The sequence below is a fragment of the Onychostruthus taczanowskii genome, unplaced genomic scaffold (genome assembly GCF_017590055.1).
Source record: "Onychostruthus taczanowskii isolate IOZ18803 unplaced genomic scaffold, ASM1759005v1 scaffold4, whole genome shotgun sequence".
In the NCBI taxonomy this organism is placed as follows: Eukaryota; Metazoa; Chordata; class Aves; order Passeriformes; family Passeridae; genus Onychostruthus; species Onychostruthus taczanowskii.
The window spans coordinates 16,133,626-16,161,333 of record NW_024501459.1 but is presented as its reverse complement, the minus strand read 5'-3'; the positions used below and the strand labels follow the sequence as shown (position 1 = coordinate 16,161,333).

The following is a 27,708-nucleotide window of genomic DNA, read 5'->3' as shown; positions in this document are numbered from 1 at the left end:
TCCTAAAAAATGTTGCAGACATCAAACTACCCTTATCATTCTCAACAATGATAATTTACAGTTTCTAATCTTGTGCATTTTTTTAAGGATGAAAATAAAACAACAAATGAACCACAGAAAGCAGAGGCCAATAATAAAGCAGAGTGTATACCAAAGCAACAAGGTCAGTAATAAGCTATTTATGAGTTTTCAAAGATTATCTGGACATAGTATATGTATACTCTATAGGATTGTAAATGAAACTGTTTTTCTTCCTAGTGCTCTGGCAGGAGCTCTTATTTCTTGTTTGTGGAAGAAATTAAGATCTCTGAATTGTCATTGACTCCAGGGCAATGATTTGTTACAAATATAGGAACAGTATCCAACAATAACAAAAGGCAACAAGCTTTCAAGCACACACAGCCTTCAGGAGCTTGCCCCTCTGATCAGCTAGGCTAGGAAGCTCTATTTCCTCTTACTGCAATTTCACTTCTTAGAAATCTTAAAATAAAGGTATTTAGTGGCTTAGGGGGAAAAAAACCCAACATCTTTTTAATGCTTCTTTTAGTCACTATTCTCACCAGAAGAGATACCAGAAAAGATAAGAGGTACCAGAAAAGATAAGACACATTTTAAACTATCTGACATGCAAATATTTCACTGATCAACCATTCCAAACTTTAAAAAACAAAACAAAACCAAATGAAAAAATACAACAAAAAAAAAATTTAAAAAAACCAATGCTGTTATAAATCTTTGCCATCCCCGTTCAGAAGATATTCACGACTTGTACTCGTGAACATAGAACTCAGGGCAGTAAAACAAGGTCATTTTCTGCCTAAGCAGCTGCTTTCTGGAGACAGAAGCTGCTGGCCATGGCTATCCTGCCCCCCTGTTCCCCCACCTCCAGTAGCCAAGCCTGTTTTGTGTGTGCCAGAGCCTGAATGAGTGCTTACACCTGTTACCCAAACAAAGGCTCGGGATGGATGAGGCACGAACTCCTGCTGGCACATGTCCCCTTCTCTCTCCCTCCCTCCTCAGCATGAGTGGTGCAGCCCTTTCCTTTTCCATCCTCCACTTCTGGAGAAAAACAGAGTCCGTTCTTCCCGTCACCTCATGCTTTTCCTTTAGGAGAGCAGTTCTTGTTCCTGTTCATGTTCATTTCACTGAAGCAGCAAAGCAAAGCCTGAGGAATCTCCGGCTTTCTGTGATAAAAAAGTAACTAAGAGTGAAGCAACTGGAAAAAGATTATAAGGAAACTTTCATAAAACTGACTTGTGTTTGTGTAATCATAGCAAGTGTCACAATTTGTTTCCTCATATAATGAAACTTTAAACAAAGTCCATTTAATGCAATTGTCTTGTTATATAATGGCTGTAGCATGAAACTAAGAGAAAACAAAATCTGACCTGAATTAACTGTAGCAGCAATGGAAAAAACCAAACTTGATATTTGGCTTTTTTAACAACACTAAGTCACAGATACTACCCCATGACAGAATGGAGTATCAGTACAGAAATTCTTTCTTGTTTCCATTAAAAACTTAATCTTATTTTACAGATAAATACAAATCACAAAGATATATTTCTGCATAATAATCTACTTTTTTTCCTTCTAAAATGTATGTGGTGGTATAGTAGCAACTGCACCATTCGTTACTTCAGGAAATTGTAATGACACAGTATTATATACAGGTCCATGCATTTTGGGGGTATTTTTAAAGCTACCATTTTTTGTAAGATACTTCAAGTATACTTTTCAAACAGCTGCAACAAGACGCCAAGAATATTAATGAATTAGATAGACAATGGCTATACAAGCCAGAAAATTTACAGGGACCACACCTCAGGAGAAGCTTAAGATTTTCACCACTGAATGCAAGTCCCTATCATCTGAGCCAAATAAGGAACTTCTATATCTCTGGACAGAAAATGGAAGCTAATCTAAAGCAGCTCACAGGAGGGTCTAGATAAACTTCTGCCAAATTTTTTGAACTTTGTGTCAGACCTAAAATTGGGTGGTTATCTCCTGGAAGAAGAAAATGAGAAATAGTGTGGGTAAGCAGAGGATGAGAGACTAGAGAAAGCATTTTATGCTGTATGTACAGCCAGAGCTCAAACAACATTAGTTAAGGCAGATCAGCTAAATGGAGATCTTCAAATGTGTTAAGAGAAAAGCCTTTCCAAGGTCTCTTGTCACTTTCTCTGGTATAATCAAAATAAAATAGACTAGAAAAACCCTTAATCATAGTATCAGTTTGCAATTCCATAGTGTTACATACAAATCAACAGAGTAGAGTTTATCTTCACCCCCTTCTTTTCACATCACCAAAACCAGCCATTACCTCCTCCCTTTCTCTATGTGCTTCACAAAGCAGCACAATGTTTCCAGCACAAATCCAGCAGGAGGTACCATTGGAGCCTGTTTGATTAAAACTTGGCCACTTAGGTCAGTCAGGAACAACTGGTACTTTTGGCTTCTTTGTTGGCTACTTATTGCTCTATCTCTGCCTCCTCAATTGCCCTCTCTATCACTAGCTTGCTTTGTGATTAATTCTCTGCATAATTATTTCACTCTGTAATTAATTCTCTGTGCTTAGTCAGTTTGTTCCATAATGGATTCATTTTTTTAATTTATTCCCTGCATTTTTTTGTGTACTTAACAAAGTGTGATTCACCTAATTACAGGTTCTCCATGATATTGAATCCAATTGCTGTAATTTCTTTGCATATTTATCACCTCCTATAATTGACTGGTTGTACAAATGCTTCCCTTGTTTTACCCACTGCTGTTCAATAGCTCTGTTGGTGGTTATGCTCTTTAGAAGGACACATCCAGCCTCCACCTGCTAGCTGGTGACTGCATTATCATTCTCTGTTTTATAACTTATTTCATCCTCCTGACAGAGAATTCCAGTTTGATTCTTTCCAACTACATTTAAGTATTTCTCTGAAGTCCTCATCCTTACATTTTCCCCTTACTAGAAACTAGACTGTTTCCAGTATTCTGGGTTTTGATCTTCTACTAAATCAGGAAGTGTCTCAAAGATGTTTTCCGGAATCACAGTCACATTTATCCAACTTTTACTAAAGTACATATTGACATTGCTTTGTTCTTGGTAGGACTTGAGTGAGAAAGCTAAAGTAAAACTACCATAGGTATTTCTACACATGCTGGAATTGCATTTCTAGATCATGCAGCAGATAGAACCTCCCTTCTGGGAGATTACCATGTTAGTGTTCAGTGACATTTAGTATATTCAGAGCTAGATGCTTTGGAAAGTATCTCAAGTAAGCAGTGCAGCACTGCAGAGGAAGGGCTGCTCAAAAGGAACTTCAGTTCACTCCAGACTCCCTCTTCTGTTCAGGTACTTGAGGAACTGTCACTTTTCCAAGAAAACAAGTAAAAACAGAAGCTGCTGATAGCTGTCACCTCTGATATATTAGCCTACCTGTAGCACCTTGCCTCTTTCATAGTAAGAGGCTTTAAACCCATATCTGTCCCACTCTTGTAGAGCTGCCTGACTACCTGTGTAAAACCTAGAGTAGAGAGGAGTGGGAGGAAGTCCTATAGCCTTCCTAGCCTCTGGGTCCTCATGCAGAAAAGAATGCAAAACCCTATGGAATCTGAGAAATTAGAATGGAGCATGTAACTGGCCTACACATGGAGCATGGAATTAACCTAGAAGTTAATCAAAACAGTAACCACGCATGAAAAATGAGGGACTTTTATTTCACTATGTATTCATATTCCAATTATTGAATATTTTCAAAAGGGGGGGGGAAAAACCCTCCCAACATGTATTTGACCCTATCGCAAATAAATAAGGCCCAGAGCCAAGAGGAGAGTCTTGATAACTAGCTGTTATGCAGAATCTGGTTGCTCTCCCTTCCTGGAGATAGAAATAAAGCAGATGTATTTATTGAGGGTACCAAAATCCTATGCTGTAAAACCTTGGCTGATTCTGGTTAATTAGGTACCAACTAACTCTGCATGGACTACAACCAAGTTAAAACTCTGAGAAGGGTGATTTTAATTAAATGTGAAATTTTGCAACCTCTGTTTGCCCTGTTATGAATTTGATGCTAAATTGCGCTTTTAAGCAGCAAGACAAGACCTGTCCCTTAGCACCAGGAAATCCAGAGTTAAATAAGTGGTTTTTATTTCAAAAAATATAAATTAAATATGTAATTTTATAAGCTGCAGTCCAATAGACTAAACCTGCCCATCCAAAGAGGCTTTGAAATAATCTTATTCCTTGTCACCTTATATTTTATGCTCATCACTGGCACTCAGAAAAGAGGCAGCTATTATTCCCAAAAAATAATAAAAAAGTAAAATATTTTTTTCAAAGATTACCAAGGACTTGAATACGTTTAATCAGCTTTAATCACTCTTGCTAATGTGAAGTCTTTTAACTCTTCTCAGATCTTCATTTTTCACATGAGTGGCATGTCTAAATGTTAGGAAAACAAACTCAACTTACTCATACAATCTCTCTTTCATAGAAAATAAACTTAAATAATATATTTTTAGCCACTGAAGTTGAGGGTTAAGATGGACCTACTTACTGATTTTTTATTTCACCCCTGATGATTTCTGAACATTTTTTCCCTGCACATAGCATTTGTTTAAGAAACATTGTTTCAAGAAATGCCATACTTGCAGCGCCATTTCACTGCTCTATTTGCTCACATCAGAAGAAGAAGATTACAAAGATGTGCATTTGGTAATGTCAGAGCTGAAGCCTTTTCTCTCCTTTATCCATAGGTTTCTTGTGGTTTTATTTTTTCTTGAGATCTTTGTGATTTTGTAGGCATTTTTAGATATTTTGGATAGCTCAAGAATACCTTTGTGAGGCAAAAACAATCAGACAAATGACTAACTATGTCACAAGTATCACACAGAGTTTGTAGACTGGTTCTCTCATTCCCATTCCATTGCTACAAATGCAAAGTCAGTCTTTACTCCAGCTATTCAAGAGAGCCTGTTCTCTATGCTACTTTGCAGGCAATACCACTTAAAAGCCAATTTGAGACTTCGAACATATTTTGAAATGTTTAACACTTTGCAAGAAGAGGAAATGTCCCAGAAAGTCACTGCTTTTAAGTGCTTAAAATTATGTTTCTAAGGCATATAATACGTCACTGCTAAAAAGAACAGATTACTCAAACATTAGTCACTCTGCCTCCTACTAGCAGACTCTAACCATGCCTTTATACAACTTTTTCTGTTTCAAACAATGCTGTCTACCATCAAATGTTTCCATGCACCATTAAAATTGGCACCATTGTTTGTATATTAACTAAAATAATTTTATCACGTAAGCATGTTGCAGTTTAACCCCAGCCAGCAACTAAACCCCATACTTACTAATTCCCTGTCCAGGAGAACTGGGGAGAGAATCAGAAAGATAAGAGCTAGAAAACTTGTGGGTTGAGATATTTTATCAGTTTATTAGGGAAGGCAAAAGCCATGCACACAAGCAAAGCAAAACAAGGAATTAATTCTCTTCCCATTGACAGGTAGGTGTTCAGCCATCTCCAGAAAAGCAGGGTTCCAATCGTGTGCTGCAGTTACTTGGGAAGATAGATACCATCACTCCAAAATTCCTTCTTACTTCTTTCTCTCAGTTTATATGCTGAGCATGGTCAGCGTATAAAGTGTGCTGAAACCAGCACAGAGGAAAAACATCAAGCTACACAAAGTTTTCAAGTAACCATCAAATATATATTCAGCAGAAAAAAATATAAAGTATTCTTTTATCTTTGTCTTTTTGTCTACCATGACTAATTCTCTTCTGTGTTTCTGCCAAGTATTGGAAAACAGGTCAAGATAGTTCAGGCCAATCAGATTTGCAGGATTATTTTTCATTACTGAAGGAACAAAAAAGAGCAACATTAAATGTTCTTTAAATTAACATTGCTTACACTAATCCTGGTAATAAACATCAGAAATGAGTGGTAACATTTAGAACTGTATTACATACATAGTACTTCATTATCATTGTGCAATCATATAGTAGTTTTTAAGCAACAGTGTATTTTAAAATGACTACACTTTTGCAAAAGTCACTAAGAAGAGTAGAAGGAAGTATTTAACCATATATATTCAATTAATATCAAATAGACATTATGTGTGGGTGTTCTGATGGAAATATTGCTTCCACAGAAGAAAAAGAAGATAAGAGTGAGCCATTGTTTTGTGAATCACCCTGTAAAACAATATATTGTGGATTCAAAATTAAATAAGATTATGTCAGTTGATTATTAAATTGAACTAAAATGTGTTTTGAGCAGACAAAAGAAGCTCGGGAAACTCTTGCTTTTTATATAATTGCTAGCCATGACAAGTTCTACATTTATGTATATCCAACCCATAGATACGGGAGGGAAAGCATAGATGTGATATTGGTCAGACTGCTAGTGCAAGGCAGTGGAGCTGGATGGGAATTCTAGAAAATAAATTCTTCCCTTCCTGAAGTATAGGAAAGCAAAAGCACTTTTTCTGTTCTGTACTCAGAGTGCTACTATCCAGATGCTGACATTTATTCTTATTTTAATATCTAAAAACTTATCTAAGAGAGGTAAACAAATAGATTTTATAAATTGCATCTTGTTCCTGCTCCTTGGGGTCCTAGGCAGATCATTGGTATGATGAGGTTTCAGTGGACTTAAAAATTTAATCAGATTTATTTGGAGGGATTCCATTAAGCTGTGTTTTGCCCTCAAAATGATACTTCCACAATTGTCACTCTCCTCTTCCATCTTAAAATAGAACCAGTAACACTTATCCCAATGCAGTTTTAAAATGCATTATCCTTGCAGGAAGGTCAGATGGTTAGAATGTGTAGACAACAGTGGGCCTCATTCCTCACCTCCCACCACTAATGCATTGGGAACTTCATCCACCTATATCCAGCACAATGGGAATGCAAATAATTCAGAAATTTTGTTGAGTTCACATGGATCTGTATGTTTTGAAAATTTCATTCATTGTTGGTGCCTTGACTTGGTTTTGCCTTTTTTCTCATGATTTCACTACAATGACCAAAGTTATACGAAGCTGCAAACCTGCCACCTACCTGCTGGATCATTATTTATTCTGGAAACCAACAGTTGTAGTCTAAATTTTCCTTAAAATGATTACCATACTGTACTTAAGGGCATTCCTTTGGGCCTGGTTTCAAGAGTTAGAAGACTACGAGCTAGATTCAAGCAGTGAAGAGCAAAGGGTTTGGTTTTTTAATATGTCACTATGCAGACAGCCCTCTCAATTTCACACAGAGAGGAAAAACTAAAATTTGACACAAAGCCATTAGTGGTGCTAGGCTCTGATGTCCTAATATTAATGCAAATGAGAAATGTATTAAGCCTTGTATGTAAAAATTTGGTATATTCATGGGATTGCAAGGTTCTCCTTCAGTCTGAATGCAATCAGCATTTAACGATCAGTGTGGGTTCAGACATCAGACTGAACACCTTGAGAATATCTATCAAGCTTAGAAGTTATTATCCCTCTGCACAGGAGTGTTCATGTGCAAGCATAATTTTTTACTTTGTACTTCTTGCTTCTCATACATGTTGTCATTCCAAAGACGGATTGTCTTAGTCAGGAGCCTGTTACTCTAAACAGTGTAACTACACTGGTATTTTGTTTCAATGAAGAATGCCCTTCTAACAAAACCCTCTTGATGGAACCCTGATTTCCTCTTTCTTTTTCCCCCCCAAAAAACCCCAAAACCCTTTAGGAACTCACAACTGGATTCCTTTTTAATAAAACCAAACCAAAAGAATAAGTCCATGAGTCAAACTACTTTATTCAAGCTGCTGATTATCACTAATTTCAGTGGATCACAATACACCTCATTTGAAATTTATCTGCCAGATATGCCAAATATTTATGTCTGACAGATATAAATTCAATGCCATGCTTTCAGCACCATTTCACTGCTCTAATTGTTCATATCAGATTGTAGCCTATAGATACATCTAGGAGTAACTACTATAACAAAAAAAATTTCCAAAGTGAGATGATTACAGAAATGTTGAGTTTATCTTTGCTGTCATTCTTGATTGAGTACTTGGCTTTTTGAATTGTGGAGTCAAGGCAGGGAAAACTGGGATACGACAAACCATGAATTCAAAAGGGACCAGAAACTGCAACAAGTGCAGTTGCAGCAAACAATTTTTTACTTCATTTAAAAGAATAACTCTGTAAATATGAAGTTTAACTATCAGGAAAGTAACTTTACAGTATCCATGTAAAATATTGAAAGTTTGATTTTCTTTACGCTGTCTCAAACTTAAAATACAGCACATACACCAGGCTTCTGATTTATTGGTAGCCGTGTTTTGCTGCCAAGTTTTTCCTCTATCATCATATTCCTTAAAGTAATTGTGAAGGCTGAGCTTCTTCCTCCACTATGCAAAGTGTCAGACTGATGAGAGCTATCAAATTATTTTCAACATGAAAGTTTAAAAAAATATATGGGACTAATTATAAGAAAGCATCACTTAAGGCCACTTAAATGGCAAGAGACCATACCACTTGCTTCAAACTCTACAGACTTCCTACTTACATGACTTCCAAAAAGTTAGTAGTCACAGAAATGAAGAAATAGACTAGACAAAGCACAACATACATCCTTAATGATATATTTCAATCATAATTTCCTCAGCAATGACCAGTACTGTCATGGCAGCTGAAGCAATATCTTTGATGCAGTACAAACACTGAAGCATAGATAATTTTATTAACATTTCTATTCAAAAGAAAATTAACTACTCTTCACTTTTTTTCCTGCATTTCACAAAGAATTTCTTGACAGATCTATCTGTCCTCTACCTTGCTGCTTCACTTCTTGTCCCTCATAAATACAGAGGAGCTCTGAATTGACCATTGTTGAGCTGGCTACTGATGAATCTATTTAAAAACCACAAGTAAATTAAATATACTAAAAGGTGAACTTATCATAAACATGAAGTTACAGTTAGCACTGAAACAGATTTATGCAGGATATTGTTCAGAGGCCAGGTCCCAGAAGTTGTGTCTTTTAGTGCTTATCTCCTGAAGAAATAATGTCTGACAGACTGTGATTCCTTCAAAAGTATTATTATAATTATTTTAAAATTCATTTTTAATAATTAAAACCTTTTTTCTAGATGCAGAATCAGCAAAAGCACCTGAGCCTTCAAAACCTGAAAAATCAACTGAACCAGCTAAGACAACTCAACAGGAAGAGCAACAGGAACTCCAAGATGGGAAAGAAGATGCTAAGTGAGTAAATTCAATTAAAAATTTGAAGATTCTACCTGGCATCCTGACTTAACATTTCTGTGTGCCATATATCAGTTATTTAAAAGTCCCACCTGTAAGGATCTGAAGAGCTTTATTTCAATTTCAAGGTAGCATATATATGAGACATTAATTTATTATGTGCTTTTGATAGTTTGTTGTGTACATCATCCTAAATTGCAGGAATGAGGAAAAGGATTTTCTCAGCTACAGATATATGCAAATTTTAGCAGTGTTACTGCTTAATTATTACTATATCTTAGCAAAGAAGAAAGTCCCAGAATGCTGCCCTGAATGCCTAGAATGTTTGTCACATCATTTGACTTGAAAAGTTTTACCCTGCACATTTTTTTTCCTGAGCTATGACCTTAAATCAGCATCAGTCTTCACAATCAGAAGATTAGTACTATCTCTTGCTGAGAAGAGACAAATGAAACAGTAGTATTCCTCAGGGGAGAATCTAGGTTCATTCAACTTTGTAAAAAGCTGAGGTGACTGTTTTGTGAAAATAAAATAAATATGAAGTCTAGAAAACAATAAGCTTTGAATAGTCTTTAGTCATTTCAGAAGCAGAGATTCATAGATCCATAGAATCATAGAATTCTTTGAGCTGGTAGGGACTTTTAAAGGTCTTCAAGTCCCACCCCTATGTAATGAGCAGGGACGGCTATAAGTGAATCAGGTTGCTCAAAGCCCCATCCCAGCTGACCTTGAATGTTTCCAGAGATGGGGCATCCACCACCTCTCTACCTAACAGGTCCCAGTGTTCCACCACTCGCACTGTAAAAAATTTCTTCCTTATATAATCTAAATCTAAATCTTCCTTATATCTAAATCTAAATGCCCTCTCAATGTTTAAAAATGATAAATCTTGTCATGCCACTACCCCTGCTAAAATGTTTGCCCACATCTTTCTTGAAGGCCCCCCTCAAATTCTAAAAGGCTACCAATAAGGTCTCCCTGAAGCCTTCTCTTCCCCAGGCTGACAAGACTCAACTGTCTCAGCCTTTCCTTATAGGAGTGGCCCGGACTTCTGATCACATTTTTGGCTCTCCTTTAGGCCTGCAGATGACAGCACCCAGCTTGGTGTCATCTGCAAACTTGCTGCATGCACTTGATGACTCTCTCTGTGTCACTATGGAAAATAAAGGTCTTGATAGAACAGCTCAGGTTGGAAGGCTTCTCCAGAAGGAATGATATCTAAACTCCTGTTGAAAATATTTAGAGGTTAGACCCAACTCCCAGATTAGATCAAGGCACCCAAAACTTTTTTCAGGATAACTGTGAATCTATAGCATCAAGAATGGAATTTCCACAATTTCTCTGGGCATTCTGGTCCACCCTTTGACCACCCTTATTGTGAAAACTGGATGGAATTAAATTTTCCTTTGCTTTAACTTGCTTCTTAGCCCTCTCATACTCTTGCTGTGCACTTCTGGTGCTCTTTCTAAATCAGAATGTGTAGTTAGCTCTCATTACTTGCTAGAACACAGTGTGGATTCATGTTCAATCTGTTGTCCACCAGGACCCCCTGATCCTTTTACGCAAAGCTGTTATCTAGTCAGTCAGCTCCAAGTCTTTACTCTTATATGGCCCATTGCTTTGCATCCTGAAATTTCTGCCTTTTGAGATCACTTTGAGTGGAGAAAAGCTGATACACTCAATACAGAACTGGGTAGAAAATCCTCCTGCTTGTTTTTGCCTTCTATTATTTTGATTGTCCTAATGACACAAAGAAAAATCTTTCCCTGACATGGAGTTAATTTATAGAGATGATAAATTAACTACCTACTTCCTCCCCTTTACTAAGACAGACTTTGTGTCTGGAAATAATCAAGCAAAATGCTACTTCACATGCTTCTATAAAATAATAGATGCAATTAAAAATAACTCTGACTAGAAAGAATGGAAAAGTTATAAATAACTTAGTCACTTCAATGTGAATCAGTGGGTCAAAAATGAAAACCTAGATAAGAATCTCCTTTTTTGTCATCATACAATATGTTATTCAATGATTACAGCTCCACTGGTAAATCTTGTAACCATGGTTAACATAATTACATGCTTATGAAACAAAAGGGTATGTATCTTATTAGTAAAAACAAAATCTGTCTGTTAAAAGAAAATTAAAAATATTTACATTAAACATTGCTTTCTCAGAGGTGTTCTGACTCAGTGTCACATGTCTATCCAGACATACCTAGTCAGTCTAATTTGAGCAACAGCTTCTAAAAATACAGTAAATATTTGGTAAAGTTTACTGCCAAAACCATTACTCACTAAATTCTGCAGTAGAGTCCGGAAGTCATGGCACTGGTGTCATTGCACTGGAGTGAAACTAAACTAACCAGGTCTTTTGTATGACTGTCAGGGCTGATAGGAGAATCATTTTTAAAATGTGCATTTGAGAGAATTTAATTCATTGCTTCTTAATGTTCATGGAAATCTATTAAGACACAGTTCCTGATCAAGATTACTACCTTATTGAGTCTATGTGCTCAAATTTGCTCACTAGAATATTTTTATGGAAATCAACTGCCTTTATCACGTTGAGAAAAGCTGAGAATTTGAGTCAAATAGATACATGTGATCTACAAAAGTAGTAGTAAATGAAACATGCTCAAACCATTGTCTAGCACTGAGGCCAACTAGAACAATAAAATATGCCTGCTGAAGAGTTTGATCATTTCTAACTTCTAGGTATCTCCATACCTGGGAGTTATTTTGAAAACTGCTAGTTTTATTATTCAAAGCCATTTCAAGGACTGTTAGGACAGTCAGGATTGTCAACTAAGGGTCCAGTTTTCCAGGAGTTTTCTCTGTTACTGTTTAATCCATGTTTGGAAACTTCTCAAATAGAGATTAGTAATGAGTGTTATCTCTTGGGCAACACCAAGCTGTGTGGTGCAGCCTACAAACTGGAGGGAATGGAAGCCATCCAGAGGGACCTTGACAGGCTGGAGAGGTGGGCCTACACAAAACCTCATGGAGCTCAGAAAGACCAAGTGCAATGTTCTTCACGTGGATCACACTAATCACCCCTACCGGTACAGAGTACTCTGATGAACAGAGGGAGAGCAGACCTGCAGAGAAGGACTTGGAGATATACTGGTGGATGAAAAATTAGCCGTGGGATGGCAATGTGTGCTCAGAACTCAGAGAACCAACTGTATCCCAGGCTGCATCAAAAAAAGTGTGGCCAGCATGTCGAGGGAGGTGGGTCACCCTCGTCTACTCCAGCCTGCTGAGATTCCACCAGAAGTGCTGCATCCAGCTCTGCAGGAAAGACATTGACCTGATCTAGAGAGAACCAAAAAAGTAATCAGAGAGGTGGAGCATCTCTCCTATGAGGAAAGGCTAAGAGAATTGTGATTGTTCTTGCAATTTTACAGGGAACAATGATTTTAAAGAGGGCAGATTTAGATTAGATATGAGGATGAAATTTTTTGTGATAAGAGTGGCAAGACACTGGTTTGTCAGAGAAGTTGTGAATGTCCCATTTTTGGAAGTTGTTCAAGGTCAGGTTGGACATGGCTCTGAGCAACTTGATCTAGTGGACAATGTCCCTGTCCAAAGCAGATGGGATGGACAAAATGATCTTTAAAGGTCTATTGGAAATCAAACAATTCTATGATATTGTTATGGAAATCAAGGTTGGTAAAATCACTGGTAGAATTTTCTTAACTGGAATTTTAGACTTTGCCCAGATGTATTTCAGGTTGCCACAAGGACTTGCTGAGAGAAGAGGAGATAAGAGCCAAGATAACCCCAGCACAAACATGTTCTTACCAACAAGGTTCAGCCTCACAGGGTCTGAACACAGCAAGCAGAGCAGGATCCTAGCAACAGGCTCCATCAACAAGGCCAAGTGGTGGGCCAGGCTTAGAGTCCCTCCAGGGAGTCCAGTTAGGAGCAAAAAAGACAGGGTCAGAGACAGGGCTGGAGAAAAGGGTACAAAACAGGTCCAAGACAGATCTGCAGGTGGACACACTTAAACATTGCTCAGGCAGTGACCAAAGCCTGACCTGAAGTGGACAACAAAGATCCATGGGCATAGTGTGTGGGTGGAAGTCCTGCTGGGAGTCCCAGGGCAATTAATTTATGTAGACTATTTTCTTATGCTAATTATCTTTCAAGAGTCAAAGTTTAATCAAAAGTCACCTGATTTGCAGGAAATCATCAGCATGCTCACATGCCTGAGTAATATACATAATGAAATAAGGTTCATGGATATATATTTTTTTCACAAATCATATGCATCCAGAGCTCATCAACTTTCATGGAAATGTTAATAGAAAAGTTTTCACTTTAGCTGCTGTTACTATGACACTTAATTTTTTTAAATACCCCTGTGCAGGCTCAGATACATAGAATAAGGAAGAGGGAAGGAAGGTAATTTTACTGTTTGGAACAGCACATTTTTAAATTTCCTCTAAAAGAGGAATTTTTTTTTTTTTCTTGCTAAGTGAATGACAATTTTGAGAAACACTGCATTTACTCCTAAAAATTCCCATAGAAATTGTTTGTCTACAAAAAAATGAAAAGAAAAGAAAAGAAAAGAAAAGAAAAGAAAAGAAAAGAAAAGAAAAGAAAAGAAAAGAAAAGAAAAGAAAAGAAAAGAAAAGAAAAACTATCTGCTTTTCCCTCTCAGATCCTCATTTTTTAAAATACTACAGTACATGGTGGTGGACATTAATAAAGAGTATACAGACACAGCACTGGTCTCAGCCACCTGAACACTACGTCTGAAAGAAGAAAGCCACAAGAATGGATGATGTACCAAGCACTGAATTATGGCCTAGTGACTGAAACATTTAATATCTGTTTCCTAATGGCTTGGATAGAATTGCACACAAATTGGTTCTGTCTGTCAATATTTTTTTTCTCCCCTCTATCGAAAATGTAACAGAGCAACAGGTAATTTTCATTAATAGCAAATTGCTGAGCAATAATGACCTCTGGAAGGGTGGGCTAAGACTACCCTGTCTCTTCACAGCAAGAAATAAGGGAGCAGAAGAACACTCAGCGCTTCATTTGCACTCTAATAGAAGACAGGGGAACCTTATTAACAAGAAACTAGTGGCAAAGCTTCAAAGTATGAGACAAAGTTGCATCAAGTCCTGGAAGAGATAGAGTATGGAAGAAGGTAAACAAATCATCTGAAAGTAGAGATCAGAGGAAATGGAGGATAAAAAGCTTCTGTGACCTCTTCTCTCCTCTGTGTCTTTTAAAAGCCTTTAAGCCCTGTAGAATTTGTAAGAGTATTTCATCTTCCCAGATTACCAAAGAGATTACAATGTACTATTTATGCTAAGGCAGTACACTGAAACCCCAGTCAAAGATCATGAACCCTCTCATGCAAAATATTGCATAAAATAATTATCCATATTTGGAGGCTAAATAGTCAAGACCACAGAAAGGAAAAAATTGCAGTAGGTAACTGGGATTTCCTATGCTTTTAGATTTCATCTCAAAATCTTACACATTCTCAGTTATGTTTAGAGAGGAACAAAACATTACATCTGATATGCCACCTTCAGAATCTAGCTATTACAAACAAAATATAAAAATAAAATATAAAATGCATTAAATACATTTTAATAAAATATTAAATTGATTTTTAAAATATCATTCCCACTCAGAAAGCATACTCGTCTGGTTTTGCTTTTTCAAATGCAGAAGCACAGCTTCCAACATTTTCAAAAAAAAGGAACTCCAGAACTTCAAGCTTCCATATGACCATGGGTGGTTCAGGCAAACTGAACTTCATGCTTGTGGTTTGCCTTTTTCATAGCCACATCCTATTACTTAAGAGACTCTACCAGTCCTCCTATAAAGAAGATTTTTTTCCTCTCTTTAACTTGGCTAATAGCAAGAAAAGAAAACAAAACAAAGATTAAGAGGCAATTTGCTACGTGGTGCATAGCCAGGTTAATAAAGAGAACTCCTGCTGGTAGCATGTTCTTAGTGAGTAATGCACTTCATTTACCTCAATAACCTCGAACAAGAAAATTACCGTGCTTATTAGTGCTTGCCATCCACTAGTTACAACACATCAATTCACCAAGTAGATGCACCTTAGAGAAACTATTTCCTATCACAAGCACATAATCTCAGCACATTAGTGAAACAGACCCAGTACCAACCCTCTGCAGAGTCTCTAGAAATCCTTGATTACTGTAGGAACACCAGGGAGGTACCAAAACGACACTCATGGCAATAAACGCCAACCAAATTTAGATGAAGTTAAACAAGGCCAGTGCTGGGCCTTATGAAAAATCCCAGTTTAAACACAGTTACAAGTACATTTTATGGAGAGGTTAATACATTTCCTTAGTTGTTTCCAGCTAATCATTGCAGTACCTGAAATCGTAAATGGATGAAATGCATCTAGTATATTTATTAAGCCTGACTGAAAAGACATTAATGTGTTAAAAATAAAAATGCTCTTCTTATCACTTATATAAAAGGCTCTGCTTAGGCCTTTTTCTTCAGAGCCTTTTACTTCAACTTTTTGGACTGGAGTTTCTGAAATGACTATATTGAGAATCTGAAATTAAATAGAAAGGTGATGGTGTGCAGTCTGTACCAAAATGGATTAAACTTGCTGTAATCTTTGGTGAGATGTATTTTCCCAGAGCCTTTAAATTCTATCCCATCTGCAGGATGCAGTTACCCTTGCTATTTAATTTCACTCACTCTGCATGGCAATCAAGTAGGTAGCCTGAAATTAAAAAGTAGTGGATTCAGAAGTTCTTCATTGAAGAACAAATGAAGTGAGGAAAGGATAGGAATATCATTGCACAGACTGAAATGCAGGGGGTTTTTACCTTTGCATTGTTTCAAATCATATACTCATAATATTCATACACATTTTTGCTAACTGTATCAATGGAATAAATTGGGTTTTTTTGAATATATAACAAAGCAAGGGTTTTGCAAATTTTTCAAATTTGCTGCTGATTGATTTCTTTGATTAAAGGTAATTTCTGTACATTTTGTGTAGATCTTCCATTCACTTAATATTTTTTAAAGTAAGAAGAAACATTTTTGTAAAGGGAGAAATGATAATTTAGTCAAAATATTATCTCTGCTATTATATGTTGAGTCATTTTCAGGGAAAAAAAGCAAAGCAATGAGCATTGTGACACATATACTATTATGTGTAATATAAAACATTTATATTTAAATTGCGTTTGTAGTTAAATCACATTTGTACCAAACATTTGCAAATATATCAAGACCTTTATTGATAAATCTAAGTGATATATAAATCTAAGACATAATGCTTATCATTTAGTAAAAAAAAACTTGATTATTACTTCATGACAAGTGTAAGTCTTAATGCCTATGTAAATTTAATCTTATCCAACATATTTTATTAAAACACCCCATCTCCAGTTATTTACTCTTTTTCCAAATCTTAGAAATTTAGGATGAAAACATCCCATGTTGTACAGCCCAAGAGAAGAACAGAGGAAACGGTGACAGGTGGAGATGTGAGGGTCAGAGGAGAAGTCAAACACATCTGGCAGCCCAGTTTTATTCAGTACCCTGGGCACATGACACGCAGTAGGAGAAGTGTGATGAGCAGGGTCTGCAGGGAGCACATCTGCTTTGCTGCTGCATGTGGAAAGGAATGTGTCAGGGTCTTGAAGAAGGGGCAAGGATGTTCTTAAATAGCAGTAATTGGAAATCATCTCAGAGGAACAGGTTCTTTCTCTCCAAGTTTCTTTGGATCCTGGGAAAGGTACATGTAGTCAGCTCCTATACAGGTTGATGTATAACAGTTTACCCTAATGGAGGTAGATTTGCAACAAGAGGGTCACACCAAGGTAATTTTATATAATTAACATAGGTAACTATGGCCCATGGCATGAAGTTTGGGAACATACACTGAATTGGAATCATCTGCCCAGGGATGTGGTGGAGTCACCATCCCTGGATGTGTTCAAAAAAAAGACTGGACGTGGCACTTAGTGCCATGACCTAGAACATGGGTTGGACTCGATGATCTTAAAGGTCCCTTCCAACCTAGAAATTCTGTGATTCTGTGATTCTGTGATTATAGAATTAACTGACATTCTTAGTCATCATACAATTATTACCCTTGTACCAAATCCTTTTTGTTTGTGAGGGAAAAAAAAAGTGAGAAAATTAAAATGTGCAAATGGACAAAAAGTGAGATAAAAGAGAAGGGGCCATAAATTTTACGCTATGTTCAAGGTGCATAGGACAAATTGTACCAGAAGAGATTTACATTGAGGGAAAAGAAATTTTAAAATTAAGATAGTGAAGCACAGAAATAAATTCTTTAGGAAAATTATAGAATAGCCATGACTAAACATATTTAAGAAAAGGTTAGATAAGAATTTTTCAGGTGTACCTCATCCTGCTTTGAGGTGTGAGGACACGATATCTCAAATTTCTCCATAGCCTTAGGATTGTATGATTATTTTAGGGACTCTATGAAAACAGATGACAAATGAAAGCATGTATTGGAAATTAAGTTTTTCAAATTTGAGACTTTTTTCCTCCTTTTGAAAACATTCACAATGGGAAATTTTATGGCATTTTAATTTTAGTTTTTAATTCCCTGCATATTAAGAAAAACTGAAATATAGAAAATAGGAAGTGTTTGTGCTGTGCTCATGAACTCTGTACAGCACTGTATCATACTCTGAATAAATTATTTTGCATAGGCATAAATTAAAGGCTTATGTAATAAGATATGTGTTTGTATTTAAATGCTAAAATGTCAAAAATTCCTGATAAGTGGCAGATGCTCCATACAGATTTAATTACTTATAGATAAGAAAGCCCCAATAACACAACAGCACCAGATAAGCAAAAAATGAGAATGACTTCCTTAGACTATTATACCTTTGTTCTAAAGCAATTAGTATTAGTAATTATCCTGTCCCTATTTCTCCCATCATAGTAAATAGTGCAATTAAAAAAACTGTATATCACCAGTTACCTTAAGGAAAGGTGATTTTTTCATAGCTAATTGATACTTCCAACATTCCTACTACTTTCTTTCTACTTCTTTTGTAGTTCCTACTACAGAATTTTTAATTAAAATAAAATCTTATTCACATTTTAATCTGGTATCTCAGTGAGAGTTCCATGTGTTCAGCATGGAGACAGACTTCTCCTTAGAGAGTACTGTAAAGAAGATTAGAGGATTCACAGATTGTTGTGACTGAATAACTAGAAGGATTGTCAAAGAAGCTGCTTGAAAAAAAATTGAGCAAAACAGCAAGAATCTCTGCAGCCTAGATTATGAGATTTCAGTCTGCATTGCATCAAGAAGTTTATTCTGAGTTCAGTACTAGTGGGTAAGTCTAAAAGATAGTGCCTTCCTTGAACACTGCTGCTTCCATATCTGTTTTGCTTTATGAACAAAACATGAGGTCTGGGAAATGGATAATTTATGCTTTTTTTTTTCAAGAATATTTGCTTAGGGCCCAAACAAGCATGATCTCTGTACAAAGATTCTGAACTAAAGGAAAGTCATGAATTCCAAAGGAAAGATTGTTTTATGTGTTGTCTGCATGAAGCTCATATATGGTTATGGCCCATTCTTGCTTATACATACGTAAGACCAAAACCAACCCAAATATTATGGTATCATTATGTTTAAATTAATGAAACAGATAATAAAATATATAGTAAAACAAAGGAACATCAGTTTAAAACAAAATTGTGTTGTGAAGAACAACTCAATCCTAAAACGAAGTTAAATAAAAATGTGATTTATTCTGTTTTATTGCAAAGAAAAGTCAATACAATGCCAGTATTTCAAAAATGCAGCAAATAGAAAAGGACATAATCTTCTGTACCAGTAAAGATGGGTCTTTATCAGGCACTTGCCCTTGCTAGGAGTGGTTCAGATTAGACATTAGGAAAAAAAGGTCATCAGTGAAAGAGTGGAAAGGCATTGGAATAAACTGCCCAGGCAAGCATCTGGATGTGGCACTTGGTTTAGGGATTATTATGATGGTGCTGGATTGACTGTTGGACTAAATGATCTTGAAGTTCTCTTCCAACTTTGATGATTCCGTGATTAAAGGAAAAGATGGTGGGTCAGAGGAAGACACTTGTTTCAAGACAGTTAAGGAAAATTAAAATTTAATTAAGTGCTTTTTGAAAGCCCATGGAATCTAATGTGTAAGCAGATTGTTCCAGGACTTTAAGATAATCTATTTATTTTAGAAACTTACTTTCTTAGTGCTTGAGCTGTTTTTTGGAAGAAGTAGGTGGTAAATATACAGGTTAAGTCACTTATCCACTTTCCAAACCTTTATATACTCCAAGTTTTTTGCTGAAAAGGATTTCATGTCATGCTGCATAACATTCTTTTGCTTTCTTGGGAATCACAGCCTATGACAGTCTCCATGATCTTAGCTAGTATAATATTGAAGTCTACCACACTTGTTTCAACTGCTCCTCACTCATAATGAAATCTGCCTAGAATTCTGGCCATTAAAGGCTTGGAAACTTTCTTCAAATTTTTAACTCATGATAATTCACTCTTCCTCTATTCACATTTCTTCTCACAATACCTTTTCTCAGCTCAAATACCTATTTTTCATGGTTCAGCACCAAAATTTGATCTCATAGACAGTGATCTTATTATATCTCCGTTTGTTTTTTTGTCCTTTTCAAAGTCATGTTCCCAGTAACCTTGGCCATTCTAGGAGACTTTCCAGTGTCTTAGACTATGGGAATGCAACTTTTGAGTATAGTTGGTCAGATTAATTTTCATATTGGCCTATATTCCAATATTAATATTTATTTCCTTGTATGTAATATTCATTCTACAGTCATATTTGCACCAGTGTTTTTCATAGCCAGATTATGTATGGCTCATAGGCAACTTCTCTCTGACTAAACGCATGGATATTTATCCTTTTGTCACCTGCAACTGATGATCTCAGCATTTACAAACAAAATTCTTACCATTTGATTCTAAGTACGTGTCTGTAGTATGGGGCATTGGATTTGTCCTCATTTCTATTACTTAGAATAAATAATTCAAATTTTCCCTACATAGGAATCATTCCTACTTTTTAATCTTCCAAAACCAATGTCCTGTTAAACATCATTAGTGCACTACTACATTTTGTACCAAAATCATTAAGGAGACTATTAATGCTCAATCCTAAAACCCCATCAGCATCCTGTGCAGATAAAGGAGAAAAATAGTCCCTCTTCGCAGGCAATTCAGAGCAGAAACCTATCTCAGTCATCCTGAAACTCTCCTCAGGGAAGCCTTCTTTGGACTATAAAGACACTATAAAAAAATAGAGGAATTTAGTTTTTGGAATACCTCTCTTACTATACCAAGCAAGTGACTAATATATTGAATTTTTTCTATTACTAGTTTTCCTAGTAATTTAGGATGACTGCTCTTAGGCTTGGAACTCAGGGCTTCTATGGCATTACTCACACTGGGATTGTCAGCAAAAATTGAGGATGTGTTTTTGAATCAATACATTTCATGCTGCCTGGAATTACATTTTTCTGTCTCTCCAAAATCTTTCTCATCTGTGCCATCATGTTTTGTGTATTATGATATCCTTCTGAAAACTGATTATCTGAATCAGAGATTCTCCCTAATTTATTCAGAAAAGACAATTTTTTTTCAAGACACAGATTGTAAATGCAATCATAAATCACAATATCAGAGCTCAATAAAAGCATTGAAAGCTCTATTGCAGGACCAAGAACTCTATTTCCATGTAATTAGCAGAAGTTTCTTAGGTGCTGCAAAAAAATAGGTTTATAACTGAAATGAGAAAAAAAGTAGCATGGATATTTTCCAGGCAGCATACATTTATGAAATACATTTTCTCAGGGGTCGCCTCGTAAATTAAACATTAAATTGAACTCAGGTATTTGGTGTTCATGGACAGAAACAGGGAGGAATTAAAACCCTAGACTGCAACTTAGAAAAGGGCAAACTTTCTGAACTATTGCATTTCTTATCACTGTTTGTTTGAACTCTTAACACAGAAATCTTGCAAGCCACAGCACTTAACAGCTTTTGCATACATTACTCAATACAGTATTTCCATAGCCTATTTCAAGGTGATACTCTTTAACTATGCTGTAGGTGTCTAAAACTTCTCTTGTGGCTTGGGCAGAATAAAGGCACTGCAATTTTATCACTAAACAAACAAGTTTAAATCTACAAGTTACAAAAATAAACTCTAGAAGTAAAAAATATCAGAAAATTACATTATTATTATACTTCTCATGTTCCACATATTGCTATCATTAAAATAAATATGTTTGAGTAGTAACAAGACTGTGTGCATAGTACATGTGTTGCCATCCTGATTTTCATTTCCTAGGCCACATAAAATTACTTGTACAGGGAATAAGCATTTCCACTCTGTAAAGAACTACATGGAGAGTAAGTAACATAGACCTAATAAGTAACATACTGCACAAAGGTTAAAGATAAAATGCGACAGAAGGAGTCAAGTTTAATTAAAAGTAATTTAGTGAAGTTAAATGGGCTTCATTAGCCCAGAAAATTTAAATTGCACCCCCAGACAAAGTGCATATACAATAAACATCCTCCAATTAGCAGTGTTCAACATTCAGTCTCTTCCATCTGTATTAACCAAAGAAAATTTAAAGTAAGGATTTTGTTACAAGAAAATAATGGAGTAGGAGGTAATGCAAGCCAAATGAGAAGCAAGACAAGGAAAATCAATTTCTCATCAACTGCAGGGCAAATAACTTTAAACTAAGTCACATAGACTCTAATCAGTACCAAATGGAAACATGGTTCCTTTGCACTACATTGCACCAAATTAATGATAGAGGAGACTTTAACTTTTGTTGGAAAATCTGTGAAATAAGAGGAAAATCTCAAGAAATTTGTAGCTTATCCCTACAAAGAAGTTAGAAGGGGCCTTTGGCATGACACTTGTGGTTAGTGGTATCTAACTATAAGATAGCTAATGACCTGAGCAAATACAGCAACAGCAAAGACTAAGAACAATTTTAAATTCTTTGCATAGAGGCAAAAAACTAATTGTGAGATGTTAGCTCAAAACAGGAAAGGATGTCATTACATTGCAGATGGCCTGAGCAAAGGGACAATGTGACACAAAAGGAACTGTGATGAGATTACAAAATGTATCAGAACTGTTTTGATTTATCTCCTGTCTGTGGAGTTTTAAGAAATAGACAGTATACAATGCTTAAAATAGAGGAATGACAACACATACTTCCAAACTTTTGCTTCTGCTTCTAAGTAGAGCATATATCCACTTTATCCAATGGTTTTATTGCTGAAGGATTTTTATATGCTTAAATTATACTTCCTTAGGCACTGTGATTTGTGTTATGTCTCCAGAAAACTGCTTCTCAAAAATCTAGACATCCCACCCTGACGCTCTCCTTTTTTAGCTACAGCTCCTTCTGTTAGAAACTTCAAAGTAGGTTTAGGTCTTGAGAAGACATCATGTTTATTCAAAGAGCACTTTGCACTGGTGTTCATTTCTTCCTTACCCAAGGTACTGTCATACCACTTTTCCCTTACTCACATTTGGGAAGATTTTCTCAAGAATCTGGGCATTTCAAGCATGTGTCACTTTTGATCTGCTGCTACTCTTGCTGTAGCCACATCCCTGGGATAGAGTTGAAAAACTGTTAAGAAAGAAAGAACAATTTCCTGCTGTAGCTTCTCTATTGGGCATAGCCTCCAGAATTTCAGTACAGGATGGCAACTGTGACCTGTGGCAACTGAGGGGAGACCTCAAGTTGCCCTGTGCCAGTCACAGCCATTTCCAGCCGTCTCTGACATCTGTGCTCGCATCAGCTGTGAATGGTTGAGTCAAGGATACAGAAAAAACATCCCATGTCCTTGTCTCTACATAGAGGAAGTCCAAATGTTTGGCCCAGCTGCCAGCTGAGTTGCACTCAAAAACAATCCCAGTCTGCAAAATCAGACAGTAGCAAATAATCAAGGATGAAATTTCAAATAAGAATAAGCACAGAAGAGTTGATCAAGAATCACTTTCACCTGGATTTTCTATTTGACTGCCCAGCATGCATAAAACCTAATGAAAGCATTCGTTTCAGTGCAGAGTATGAGTATGCAGGTGTTTGAAAATCAATAATTCTCAGGTTTGAACAAATGCTGTGAGCGCTGGAATATCAGCTTAGTGTTACTATGACCCTGAGCAAACTCTTAGCAGAGAAAGAAGAAACCTCAGCGAGACCAGTGTTTTGTTTCCACTGAAAACAGAAGCAATTTTTTTTAACCTCATGTTAGCCATAACAAACCATAAAAATCATAGATGAAATAAATTTTCTCAACATTAGAAAGTGTAAAGTAATCATAAGTCCCTCCTCCTTCACCTGTACTTCCTGTCATCCCTAGGATATTGCCATATCACAACAAGGACAGTTTTATACACAGGTGTGGAGAGGATGCCTTGTAACTTAGTGAATACATCAGGGAAGCTCTAGGCCTTACACAGCCACAGTAGAATTTGGTGAAAAACAGCAGTGAGAAGCCATTAGTGCAGAAGGCTAAACAGGGTACCTTGACCTCTTGAAATAACACACAGACTGCTGCTGACATGAGCAAGAGGCAAGAGCAGGTAACGTAGGTTTCCACTTAGCATGAATTAAGTGATATGAATAAGCACTGTGCTTACTAAAGATCCAATCTCAATGTCTGACTTCAGTTCAGAAATCGAATTACCACTGATTCCTTCCGTTGATTTCCAGTACATGAAGCCTTTTTCCCCTTTTGTTTTAACCAGTGCACAGAAGCCAACACATCTGGGTCCCCAAACAAATGAGTACGCTGATGCCCAGCTTCAAGAGATTGTCAAAAAATTGCGTGAAAGGGCAAATGTCTATAAGGAAAAGCTGAATGACCCAGTGATATCTTCACCTGAAGCAAGTCCTCCAACTTGTAAGTGCCTCTAGAAATAGCTATGCATTTGTTCAGTTTAAAACTGAAAAGAATTTTGTGGTAACAGAAAATACTATGATAATTTTTTGTAAGTATAGTGTGTTTATCCATTGGAAAGGATCACTTTGTGCCCTATGAAGTCAATTTATCCTATTTTTCTACAGTAAGCCAGAATCTTTAAGTACAACCTCCCCTTGTACAACATCACTGAAGAATTTGGGGGAAAACCCTATAGAGGTAGTATCTAGAATCATTCATGTCCAGAAGTTTTCTGTATTTTGAAATAGCTCCCAGAAATGTTTATTCATCTGATGAATCTGAAACATGAAGAAATATATATATCTTATGAGTTGATGTTAGTCACTTTGATATGAGATCTTCTGTGTAAATAAAGTAAATAAAATTTTAGCCTTGACAGAAGTCTGTACACGCTGAAGACTTTAAGTCCACACTTTAAATAGAGCAAACTCATCTGACATTAATTAATCTTTGACTTTTGACAAAATATGAAATGTTAATCAATTTTTCTTCTCTTCAGAGGAAAGTTTGATTTTCCTTTTCCTTTCCACAAAGAATTGAGTGTGGTGGGTTTATGTTCTGGTGCTTTTTAGAAGCTGTTCATTGTGTATGTAATTTTTAAGAAGTTGCAAAAATGGTGTCTGAAGAATAATAAACTATACCAACTGACAAAGGATTTCCTTTTCTAAATTTTATATTTGCTGATCTACCTCTTTTGTTCTCTTTGTAGAATTTACGACCTTTATTTCTTAACTTATTATAGATCCCATTTGTCAGTTTACTGCTAAAACTGTGTATCCTAATCAGAGGTAGAGCCATCAGAATTAATAGGACACATGTGCGAACAAGATTATCCAGCTCAAAGATGGAAGAACTGGGTTCAAAGGAGTGCTACAAGACATTTATAAGCCTAGAAATGCAAAAAACCCACAGGCTTCCAACCAGTTTCACCTGCTGCATCTTGCATATCGGGTCTCAGGAAAGGGGAGAGATCAGCCCATAGCACAGTGGTCTTTTCTTATTTCCACCCTCACTGCATTCATTCTTTGCAACACTCATGCAAAGAGAAATGCTCAGTTGTGTTAATGAATGCTAAATTATGAATTAACAATTTTCTTGTCAGTTTTATAAAAGGTATAACTTGTAGGCCACGGAAATTCAGCAATATAGAAATTCAGCAATATAGATATTGCACTCTGTAATGTAAGTTCCTTGTTCAGGACAGCAGATGTATGTGTTTATACCAGTGGTGATTTTATTCTTCAAGTGTTTTTCGATGTTTTTAATATAATTAATTTAGTCACTACCCAGTGTTTTTAGAACATAAAGATCATTTTTAACATGATGAAGCTTTTCTTCATGTTAAAACAGGGTGAATTAATTGAGCAATTATTAAAATGCCAATGTTTTTGGTAATCTATGTGTCTAGCACCAAAGAAGCCCCCACCAAAAGACGAAAAGAAAGACGAAAAAAAAGATGAAAAGAAAGAAGAAAAGAAAGAGGAGGCAGAAGCAAAGCCAGAGGAGGATCATTACTGTGATATGCTGTGCTGTAAATTCAAAAAACCTCCACTGAAAAAATACATGGAGTATATGAAGCTACCAGATACCATTGACTCATACACAGGTAAATTTAAAGTTGTGTAATAGAATGGGGTAAAGTCACATTGAAGTGACATGGTGTTACATGGCACCTGTGAGCCACCATAAGGTACATATTCCAATTTGCAACTCCCAGGGACACAGAGGTCCTGTCCTAAGCAACATTTATTCCAAACAGGGAAAAGTGTCATCAGTTTTAAAGAAGGTATGCAAAAAAAGTGTAATGCAAACTGATGAGAATTGGAACCCAGGTCTTCTGTTTCTTGATCTGGAATTTGTACCATTCATTTGGGCCAAATAATTATTTTGTCAGTCATAATATACATGAGCAAGATGCAATATCTTTTATGCAATAATTATATTTAATCATACAAGTTTCTTCAGTGTGGAAACCCAGAGGACCAGAAATATTTCTCTATCTGTTCTGGGGTGTCCTGACCCCCAGGGGAGCACTGACTTTGACCCTCATTCATGGAGAAAGTTTCCTACACTTAGAGATGGACTAGAATCCACAAAAGTGTGAAATAGATTATAGAGAGTAGTGTAGGTGTATCACTTGGTGAGAAATTTAGGTTTTGGAATTTTTAGTATGTGGTGGATGGAAGAAAGATGGCAGGCACAGGGTGTTGTCCTGAGTTTCTTCTTCATGCTTCTTCTTCCTTCTTCTTCATGGTTTTGGGTGGCATTTTGTAATTGGGCAGAGAAGTCCACATTGCGGGTTCTTTGGGATCAGTTATTGCGGTAAAAGGGAAAATAATCTAGATGTCAGTTCTTAATTGGATAGTTTAGTCTTAAAACACCTTGTAACAAGACATTGTTAGCCATTTTGTGCCTTGCTGATGAAAAGTTGCCAAACTCATGGTTGTGAGACTGTTTTACTGATAAGAAATAATAATGTTTGGACCTGAGTCCGAACATGAACTACCGTCTCAAGTGCCTTCAATCCAGACCCAGAGAAACTGACACTTCAGGTGCACTGAATATGCTCCCTTTTTTGCAAATTCCTTGTGTGACTCCTATTTCCAAGCTATATCACTTTAACAGCGTTCCAGTTGCAAAAGGGAGAATGGTAGGTTGGTTTGGGCTGAAGGGTTCCCAGAGACTGCAGCAGAATGAAGGAGTTTAAAAAAATGGCAACAGGCTCCGCGTTCACGCCTCTCTGTTCAATGTTTTTCCTTTCAGATCGCCGTTATGTGGCGTGGCTCATGCTTGTGACAATTGCCTATAACTGGAACTGCTGGTTCATTCCCCTGCGCTACGTGTTCCCATATCAAACCCCCAGTAACACCATATACTGGTTTGTCATTGACGTCATGTGTGACATCTGCTACCTGTGCGACTTGATAATTTTCCAGCCCCGAGTGCGGTTTATCAAAGGGGGAGATATAATAGTAAGTATTGGAAGTCGGACTTCCATGGGCAGTAGTTGTGTGTTAGAGTATAGAAATCCATCCAATCTGACACTTCTTTTCTATCACTGTGTCAAATCTATGTAACTTTTTTTATCCATCAAAGGGTACATATATTTTTCATCACTGACCTTCCATTCTGGACTGATGTTCCATTATCCTATGTAGGAAGAAACATATCCATTACCTGAATTGTTAAAAATTGAAAAAAAAAACCTCAAGATTTCAGATTTGAAAGTAACAGATGAGAACAGCTGAAACAGGCATACAGCTCTAAACAGATTCCTCACTGGAATCAGTGGTCATATGTACTCATGCATATACATATATCTGTTTGTATATTTGTGTGAAACTTTCACCTATTTGCCTTGTACCAGAATCACACTTGAAGACAGGGCATATTCTGCTAGGGTTGGACAGGATATCCATGTTTTATAACAGATTGTGATATGA

At 36.5% G+C, this 27,708-nt stretch overlaps 1 protein-coding gene across 1 annotated transcript in view; it reads left to right on the top strand.

Annotated features, from left to right (window-relative positions):
* Positions 1-27,708, top strand: part of CNGB3 (cyclic nucleotide gated channel subunit beta 3) — a 138,811-nt gene that overhangs the window by 81,036 nt on the left and 30,067 nt on the right. Inside the window, 4 exon segments of the mRNA XM_041413023.1 lie at positions 9,144-9,258; positions 24,072-24,261; positions 25,742-25,871; positions 27,029-27,241. Of these exon segments, the coding sequence (XP_041268957.1) occupies positions 9,144-9,258; positions 24,072-24,261; positions 25,742-25,871; positions 27,029-27,241 (648 nt within the window).